At 36.1% G+C, this 10,419-nt stretch overlaps 1 protein-coding gene across 1 annotated transcript in view; it reads right to left on the bottom strand.

Annotated features, from left to right (window-relative positions):
- Nucleotides 1-3,428: 3,428 nt before the first annotated feature.
- Nucleotides 3,429-10,419, bottom strand: part of DEPDC1B (DEP domain containing 1B) — a 57,908-nt gene continuing 50,917 nt past the window's right edge. The window contains exons 9-11 of the mRNA XM_081053560.1: nucleotides 9,019-9,195; nucleotides 5,666-5,851; nucleotides 3,429-4,429 (exon numbers count right to left, since the gene is read on the bottom strand). Coding sequence (XP_080909686.1) covers nucleotides 4,268-4,429; nucleotides 5,666-5,851; nucleotides 9,019-9,195 — 525 coding nt within the window. The 3' untranslated portion in view covers nucleotides 3,429-4,267. The remainder of the gene's footprint in view (nucleotides 4,430-5,665; nucleotides 5,852-9,018; nucleotides 9,196-10,419) is intronic.

Below are 10,419 nucleotides of genomic sequence, written 5' to 3'. Positions count from 1 at the left end.
AAACGCAGAGGAAATCTCTTTTAAAAATGACACTTCAGGGCCAGCGCAGTGGCTCAGGTGGTTAGAGCTCCGTGCTCCTAACTCCGAAGGCTGCCAGTTTGATTCCCACATGGGCCAGTGGGCTCTCAACCACAAGGTTGCCAGTTCAATTCCTCGAGTCCCACAAGGGATGGTGGGCTCCACCCCCTGCAACTAAGATTGAACATGGCACCTTGAGCTGAGCTGCCGCTGAGCTCCCAGATGGCTCAGTTGGTTGGAGCGTGTCCTCTCAACAAGCTTGCCGGTTCGACTCCCGCAGGGATGGTGGGCTGTCCCCCTGCAACTAGCAAGGGCAACTGGACCTGGAGCTGAGCTGAGCCCTCCACAACTAAGACTGAAAGGACAACAACTTGACTTGGAAAAAAGTCCTGGAAGTACACACTATTCCCCAATAAAGTCCTGTTCCCCTTCCCCAATAAAATCTTTAAAAATAAATAAACAAACAAATAAATAAATAAATGATACTTCACACTTAAAAATGATTAAAATCTTAAATTTTATGTTATATATCTTTGACCACAACTTTAAAAAATTAAAAATGTAACATACCAAAAACCAATGAATTAAACACTTTAAATAAGTTAATTGTATGGAATGTCAATTGTATCTCAATAAAGCTATTAAAAACAAGAATAAGGGCAAAATAAAAGTTTCCAAACAAAACCAGCAAACCCTTATTCAAGATAAATTCTAAACAATGTTACTTTAAGAGGAAGGAAAAATGTGGTAGAATATGTGGGTAAGTCTAATAAACAAGGGCTATACATAATAATATAGTATGAGATTTTAAAACAATAAAATTAAAATACATTGTCACAATAGTATCTAATTTGGGAGGGTCTCCTTGGTGCTTTAAGGTCCCTAACTACTCTGAGAGGGGGGTAAAAGGTATCAACTAACTTTCAACTTTGATAAATTATCATGAAAGGTGTAATTTCCAAGTACTCAACAAGAGGATTGGAAAGAGTGCTTAAGTTTCAAATTAGTAGAAAAAATGAAATCATTTTTCAAATCTGAACAAAGCCAAGAAAATGAAGACAAAGATTTAGAAAGCATCAATAAATATTTGTACCCAAACATAGACTAATTATATTAAACACAATTTGTCTAAATATTACAGTTTAAAATATTGTTAAAATGACTTCTTAAAAAATAATCCAACTACATGTTGTTTACAAGGGGCACAACTAAAATATAAGAACACAGAGAGACTGCAAACAAATGCACTACTAGAGATAGGGATATGTCATGATAAAAAAATCAAGGGGGAAGGAGGAGAGAATAAAAATTGGAAAGTATATTGTCTCTATCACTTCATAACAAATTACCCCAGAATTAAGTGGCTTAAAATAACAAATATTTATTATTTCATTGTGTCTGTGGCTCTGGAATCCAGGCACAGACAGCTTAGTTGAGTTCTGGCTTAGGGTCTCTCACGGGCTGCAATCAAGATGTCAGCTAAGGCTACCTTCACCTCAAGGTTTGGCTAGGGGAGAATCCACTTCCAAGATCACTCACATGGCTGTTGGCGGGCCTCAGATCACCTCCAAGTTCACTCATACAGCTGTTGGCAGGCCTCATGTCTTCACTGGCTATTGGGCAGAGACATCGGTTCCTTGTCTGATGGACCTCTCCACAAGACAGCTCACAACAGAGCAGCTGGCTTTCCTCAGAGCAAGCCAGGGAGAGTGAGAAAGAGGGCAAGCAAGATGGAAGCCAGAGCCTTTTTGTAATGTATTCAGAAGTGATACCCCATCATGTTTGCCATATTCAGTTGGTTACAAGTGTGTCTAGATCCTACACACACTTAAGGAGAGACAACACAAGGGCATAAATATCAAGAGGGAGGGATCATTGGGGACATTTTAGATGCTGTCAACCACAGAAATGAAAAACAAATGAAAAACAAAAACAAATACTACATTGCTTATATGTAGTGAACGTAGAAAATTCAAAGGAATCACACTAGAAGTTTAGAATAGGAAACTCTAGTGAGGTTGTCGGGTACAAAACTGAGTACACAAAAATCAGCTTTATAATATGTATATGTAAGCAACAAACAGAAAATGGAAATTTAAAAATAATCTCATTTACAATAGAATCAAATATCAAGGTTTTATCAGTTGAATAATAATTGTTGAAGCTGGAGATGGGTACGATTATCTTTACTTTTACAAATGTTTGAAAATTTTAATACTTACATTTTTGAAACATATCAAATACCTAGGAATAAATCTAACAAAACATTTTCAAACCTTTACAGAGAAATTTAAATATTTTTCTCATTCATTCTAGATGGATGGAGGTATAAATTTTGTTCATGGACTGGAAGACTGAATACTGTAAACATAGCAATTCTCTCCAAATTGATTTATAAATTCAATACAAACCTAATCGAAATCTCAAGTGTGTCTGTGCAGTTTGATAAGCTGACATTAAAATTTGAACAAAACTGGAAAAAATCAAAAAATATTTGGGAATACTCTTAAACTAATTAATAATGCAAAGTAACACCATCATGAGATACCATTATACACCCACCACATGGACAGTTGAAACTCTGACAATAGCAAGTTTTCGTGAGGATGTTAAAGAAAAGGAACTCTTATATACTGCTGATGGGAGTGTTACTTGGTACAACCACTTCGAAAAATTGTTATTATCCATTCTTCTATTTCACACTGAGGTGATGGTGATGTTTTATGATTTCTCCATAAGTATGTTATACTTAAAAGAAGAGTAATATTAAGGAGGGGGGAGAAAGAAAACAAACATATTTCCAAAGATAAGCAATAGGAAAGGAGACTCTGGAAAATAAACTCTATGTTGGAGAGCAAACAGAGCAAAAAGTAGATTTATTATTTGCTGTAAACAGAATTACAAGGTCAGAGAATAAATTTTGAAACACTAAAAACTCCCATGACCCTATATATTTGCAAGGTAAAGTGGTACCCAAACCAATACAAATACTTTTATCCATTTTTAAGTAAGCAAAATCTGAGTCAATTGTAGGAGGCATTTTGCTATGAAAAAACAGGGACAGAGCCCAAGTGCGAGGAAAGATCAGAACAGAGAGCACAGCAAGCTCATTAATGAGTGTCACTCTTAGCTTTTTGGGTAGTTGCTCTCAGAAGACTTCCAGATGCTCCGTAATGCAAGTGTAACACTATCTACAAAAACGTAAAGCAAAGCAAAAGAAATGGGCAAAACACCCTCCTAAACGCTAGTGCAAAAGTCCCAATTGTACTTCTTATTGTTTCATAGAGATAAACGACTGGTGTGAGAACAGTGGCCAAGGCCATGATGTTTAGCACTGGAGGATGCTTTCTAACTGACCTAAATAAATCCAAAAACAAAACAAAACAAAAAACAAACAAAAAGCACCATATCATGTACAATGTTTTGAAAAGCAGTGTTTATTTACATTCCATTTACTTCCAAAAGGATGAGGAGGCTTGAGGAAATATATTTATAAGGAAAGTAGTCTCATTTTACTTAATCCATTTGTGTTTTTCATGAAACAATAAAGATTTGACTTAGAATCACATATCTAAAGGAATGGAAAGAATTTATCCCATTCAATTTTCCATCTCTAGCCAGACTGAAATTATACCACTCCTGACAGATGAAAATATACTCTGCTTACAAGTAAATACCAACAAATATATATGTTATAAAAGAAACAGCTTTAGTAAAATCTGTCCTAGCATCCAACAAATCTGCAATGAAAGACACAGCATCACAACGCAGGACATTTAAGAATCTTTGTGCAACAATGAAAAACAGAATTTACACAGGAGACATCACAACTGGCTATTAAGTCAATAGCATCACAGTAACAGTACCCAGTGTCTTTCTTATTCAAGCATATACACTATTTTTAAGACTTGGTTTGAATAAAGACATCAGTAACTAGGATGTACACACCGTTATGTCATAAACACCATAAAAAAACAACAAATAAAAACACTCTTAAATTTTCTAAAAATTACAGACATGTTAACATTACCACTATATATTTGTGTCATAATTTTTAACTGATTTTTACACTTTAAAAATAGCATTGAGTTTCAGAAAAATACTGATAATGGCTCAACATTTTGTGAAGTCAGATAATCTTATATTTCAGTAGTCTATATTTTCTGCTCTTGTTTCTTCCACCACCATACTCTCTAACCACCCATTTACTCAAAATAACAGAGATCTCTCTCTAATGGCTGTGGAAGCATTACATCCGAAAACTTCTAGTTCTTTGAAATGGTTGGAAAGGGTTTTTCAGTGCCCACATGAGCAGCTGTGGTTTTGGTTTTGGTTTTTCAGGAAACAGAAGTGCTTCACTTTCTGGTGTAGGAAATCGTTCTTGGTACACTTCAGGATAGGATTTTTGAAACTGAAAAAAAAAAAAAGGATCCAAAATGAGTCAGAAAAACAGATAAGAGCCAATAAAATTGGGCAATCTAATTTTAAAATAAGAGTTTCTGAGCCCATACATTCCTGTTTTTATTTTATTTTAATGTTTATTGCTTTCCATCAGAAAAGAGAACAAAGAAGAAAACAGATCACAATCAAATTTACTTCAACACAAATCCATTTCTTTTGTTAAATCATTTGATTCCACTTTCTACATAATGAATTCATCTTTAATTTGATCCAATCGTCAAATAACTTCTCATTTCAGTCACATTTCTTACAATTTCCCCCACTGCCAACTATAAATAGACCTTACTTTAAAAAATATTCACAAGTAACTCTAACTTAAAAATCATTTAAGTTCTACACAGTTAGAGAAAATTTTGGCCCAACTACATTCACCATTTCCCTGCGCCTCCTATTCAGCCACACCTGCTCCTGCCCAAATGGAAGAGAAAAAATTCTAGTATATTTTGTTTTATGAAAAGCTTAAAGAGAGGCAATATGCTTTTCCTTTGATCTTCAGCACCGAACTCTTCAAAATTTCTGAAAAAGATATGATTAGAAGTCTAGAAACTCTGGTGCTTTGTGTGTAAATCCTGTATGTGGTGTGATCAGGAATCACGATAGGCAGGATTCAGTCTTTAAAAATAAAAACCATTCACTTAATCTTTGATCAATACTTGGGGAATGATCACAGTAAACCTATTTTGAGTTAAAAACCTATTCTCTAAAACCGTAAGCTATGTTACCTAACAGGAACTGGAAACTTAGTGATGCTTGAGGCAAGAAACCAATTTGATATTGGCTATCTGAAACCGAAGGCTTTTAAATTCTAGACATGTTATATTTGGGATTTCAGTCTGGTTTGCCTCTCAAAGAAATCTGTCCTCATTTGATAGCTTCTCTGAATTTAAAGTAACACATACCATGCCTCATATCAAAACAAAAGGCAAATATAGAGAATAATTCTATAAATGAAGAGTTTAATAATGATGAAAGATCTACATTGGAGAATATAGATGTGGGTAATTGACCTCAACTGTGTAAATCAATGAGACTTTGGGAATATATAAACTGAATAATATACTTTCAAAACTGCTATGTCTCAGAAAATGAGATTCATATGAAACCTATTAAAATAGAAAATTTTTTAAAAACGTAAGAAGAGTAGAGAGGAGAAGAAGAAATGACTTATAAAGAATATTCTTTTTACCTGCTTCAATTTTTTCTTCTTCTCTTTGCTGGAGAGTTTGGTATCTGTTATGACTTCCTCCAACAAAGCTGCTAGTGGCTCCTGAGAGCCATATGCTCTTTGATATTCAAATTCCTCTGGACTGATTTGACGGCAAAATGATGGAGCTGATAAAGTGATATCCATGTCGGCTCCTGCATATTTAATCTGAGGCAAAAAAATTAGTAGTGAAAAACAAAAAAACTGTATTTTCAAATAAATTACAAATATTTGTTCAGATGAAACACAGCGTATCTTTTACTAGAAATGCCATGTCATTCCTCAATTTGATTAGGGAAAACTCCATAATAAAAGTATATCCAGAACTTCAAAAATATATCACTTAAAGCCAGTTTTAAATGAGATTTTTACCTTTTTAAACACAAGAGCCATTTTACTAAACAAAAAAAGTGTGCCTTCTTTTTAATAAGATCTGAAACTGAAACATAAACTGAATGTGTTGACTAAAACGATTCAACACAGAGCTGACGCTGAACACACACAGTGAAGTACCCAGGTTCCTTCTGCTATCTGGAGAGACTGGTCCTCCCTCCCTTAGGGATGGACAGAGGTACACACTTAGCTCAGCTGTCATGTAGAGAGAAGTACGGCAACCACCTCCAAACATGCTAATAGTGAGAATCAGGTGAAAACAAATGTGCAGAAACTGCACAGGGCAAAGGGAGAAATAAGAGGAAAGATGATACAAAGACCTGTGAATAAATGAGCATCCATTACAAATATTTAATTTCAGAGTCCAAGAGGTTCATCTTCTCCAAAATATAGCACCATTTGTTATCCTACAGTGGATAAAATTTCTACAATTACATTCACTTCTTTGGTTTAAGATTTTTTCCGCCCAGAAACCACAGTTAAAAATAAATATGTGGCTAAGAAGGGTCATTACATGAAGTACATTCCATGCCTCAGCCTCAGTTTACCAGATCAATTAGACAATCTAAGAGGGACGACCAGTACCAAAAGGGAAAGACGCATATGCAGAATACTTGGCGTTGGATCATGCAATGCTCCTAGGACGTTATTCTTAGTAAATAATCACAGATCAACAACAACAACAACAACAACAAAAATCCAGGTATAAAAACATTTACTATTAAATTGTTTACAGAGCAGGGAAAAAATGTAAATAATCTAAATATCAACCAAAGAAAACCATTTAAATAAATTATGGCATAACCATATTATGGAAACTATGTTAGCAATAATAATGATATTATGGAATAATAAAGCAATAATGATGATAATAATAACGGCTATCAACTGAGAGTTTACTATGAGATATTATTCTAAGCACTTGACATGTCTTAAGCCATTCAATCCCCAAAACAACCCTAGGACGTAGGTATTAACTATTATTATCCCATTTTACAGATGAGGAAAGAGTGACGTCAGGGCAGATGCTGAAGTAGACACGTTATATAACGTGCCCAAGGTCACACAGCTAATAAAGGGCACAACAGGAATGCAAACGTCTACGCTCTTGGCCACTCTCATGTCAATCAAGAATATTTAATGATGTGGGAAATTTTTCTTATATTGTGAAGTAGGAGAAAGTAAGTTATAAAAGAGAGAGAGAGAAGAGAGAAGAGAGGAGAGGAGAGGAGAAGAGGGGAGGAGAGGGGAGGGGAGGGGAGGGGAGGGGAGGGGAGGGGAGGGGAGGGGAGGGGAGGGGAGGGGAGGGAAGGGAAGGGAAGGGAAGAGAAGAGAAGAGAAGAGAAGAGAAGAGAAGAGAAGAGAAGAGAAGAGAAGAGAAGAGAAGAGAAGAGAAGAGAAGAGAAGAGAAGAGAAGAAAGAAAAGAGAAGAAGGAAGGAAGGAAGGAAGGAAAGAAGGAAGGAGGGAAGGAAGGAAGGAAGGAAAAAAGGAAGGAAGGAAGGAACGAAGGAAGGAAGGAAAGAGAGAAGGAGGGAGGGAAGGAGGGAAAGGAAAGATACAGAAAAATAACTTAAAGACTATAATACTGCTTGAATATTTGGTGTTACTCTGATATTTTTTAGTATATATTTTCTATATTTTTCAAATTCCTTCAATGTATTAAGTTAATAATTACCAAAATAGAAGAAAAAATTTACTTTGATGCGTCAATTGCTCACTGGTAACAGCTAGTTTATTTACCTTAATAATGCACTGAGAGGTAGCAGTTCACTGGTCTTTAAATTGTGGAACCTCAAAAAGCACTTAAACAAAAAGAGGAGGTCTAGTCATTCAGAAGGAGCCAAGCAGAACTTCTGCCAAAAGGCTTCTTACCAAAAGTTTCTGCTCCCCAGGCTGATACGCAAACCCCACTTTGGGGCCCACACAACAGTGCTATATTAAATTTATTTTGTATTGTTTAGATATAACAATAACAACAATAACAGCACTCCCTTTCAAAGAGTACCTGTCACATGTCATGTTTGTGCTAGGGGTTTTACAGTATAGTATTCTATCCTTCACAACTTTATAGAGCAAGTATGGCCATTTCAACACTTGCAGAAACTAAAATCCAGAGAGGTTAAGGGATTTGCCCAGAGCCACACAACCAGGAAAGAGAGGAGCCAGAAGTTTAGCCAGCCAGGTCTTTATGGCTTGTAAAGCCGTGTTCTTCTAACACACCACGCTTTAAAGTGAGGCAGTAGGCATGGTACCGTGTTTCCCCGAAAATAAGACCTGGTCTTATATTAATTTTTTGCTCCAAAAGGCGCATTAGGGTGTATTTTCAAAGGATATCTTATTTTTTCATGTACAACAATCTACATTTATTCAAATACAATCAAGTCACCTTCTTCTGGAACATCGTTATAACGTACTAAATGCGTCTATCTAGCTGACGATCTTAACTGGGGCTTATTTTCGGGGTAGGTCTTATTTTCAGGGAAACACAATAGTTAAGAGCACTGATTCTGGAGACTGATCTCAACAGTTTGAATCCTGGCTCTGTGACCATGGACAAGTTACTAAAGTTCTGTCCCACAGCTTTCTCATCCAAAAAATATAAATATTAATAGCATCTGGGTCACAGGGCTATTACGAGTCAAGTCATGTAAATCATTTCCATCAGGAAGTATATGTAGATTCTGTTGTGTGGGCCCCAAAGGAATTTGCAATCAAAAGTAAGCAGCATTGATTGACATAACAAAACAAAACTAAGTAGGCATTCCACAAATTTTTAATAATAACAAACACGTGTAATGCTTACTATGTGCCAAGCCCTGTTGTAAGCACTCTGTACAGATTAATTCACTTAATCCTCATAACATAAAGTCCCAAAAGCCTACCAGGCTTACATGACTTTCTGCTGACAATTTCATAGGACTGATCATTTCTCTTCCTTTACCTGGACTCTTCGTAGATGAGCCACGCGCTCCTCTATAGAGGTCTGCAAGGCCAAAGGGACTTTCAGAATTTCTTGGTAATTGTCCATCAGAAATGTCACCAACCTAGCAGCTAATAACTCATCCAAGTCCACTTCATCCTTGGAACACAAGATGCTATGGGAAAATGTCTGAACCATCTAAAAAAAAAAAAAGTGGGGGATTTTTAAATAAACACAGAGCAGTATTTTTTTCCCTACTCTGAACTGGGTGCAATCTAATTTGCAAAAAGCAAATGTGACTAGTCACTGAGAAATGGCCCACGACACAGGGTGCACACCCGACCTGGCACCTGGCCACGCCTGGTCATCTCAGATGAGCTGCTCTTCTCATCAACCAGCATGAACAGAATAGGCATCTCCCCTCACACAGACTTAGCAGAGATGTGTGTCTGAACAGCTTCTAAAGGCACCCCTTTTCACAGATGATCTTAAATATAAATATTGAAACAAATTCTGAAAATTATTATCAACACCATGACACGGGTCATGTAGACTTTTATATTCAATGTACTTTACAGCCATTCAATATACATACTTTACGGACTGTAAAGTACAGCCAATGTACTTTACAGTCTAATATCCTAATTTTATTATTGATTTTTTTTAAATCTAGCACAGTCTGTGTTCTTCAACTGTTATATTTTTTCCCAGTTAACTGTTATTTTCTCTAGGATTTTGTATGTACATTTGACAGACACCTTTGAAGAAAACGATGAGACTTTACAAGAAATGCATTAAGTGATGAGGCTCTTTACAGTAAGCAGAAATATAAAAAATATTATAGCAGCTGCTTCCACAGAATTCATAGTAACTACACCATTCTTAATGCTATCCTTTGGATGGATTATTTTTTTCCTTTCTGAATAATTTTATTGCTGACAATCTTAGTTCAAAACTTATAAGCATGTTATTCTGTTTAATAAGCCATCACTTTATTAATACTCTGATAATGATACTTTATCTTCATTCACATTTATGTATACAGACACACACAGACAAAAATTCTTTACCTGGAGATTAGACCCCAGGAAATCCACGAATGCCTTGAAACTGTATGCAAAATTTTACACATGCATTCTTCTGGAGGATAGGTGCAAAGTTTTCTTCAGCTTTTCAAACAGGTTGAAGAACTAGCTCCCCTACATATCTACCCACCCACCGCCAAAAAAGGTCAAGAATCACTCCACTGGGGAGTGCTCCTCTGATCTTTCTCCATACTTCTAGAACTTGGCCAGTGGACTCCCATGATACACAGGGGTTCACCAGGAGATGGAAGGACATACATACCAATGCAGCATCAGTTTTGTTCCAAGACCTTTTTTTGAGGAAAATTAAGAAATTTTGCCAGTAAATAATTCTAAA

This window comes from Rhinolophus hipposideros (genome assembly GCF_964194185.1).
Source record: "Rhinolophus hipposideros genome assembly, chromosome: 7".
Taxonomy (NCBI): domain Eukaryota; kingdom Metazoa; phylum Chordata; class Mammalia; order Chiroptera; family Rhinolophidae; genus Rhinolophus; species Rhinolophus hipposideros.
The sequence above is the reverse complement of the archived record's forward strand: the minus strand, read 5'-3'. Positions and strand labels throughout refer to the sequence as shown.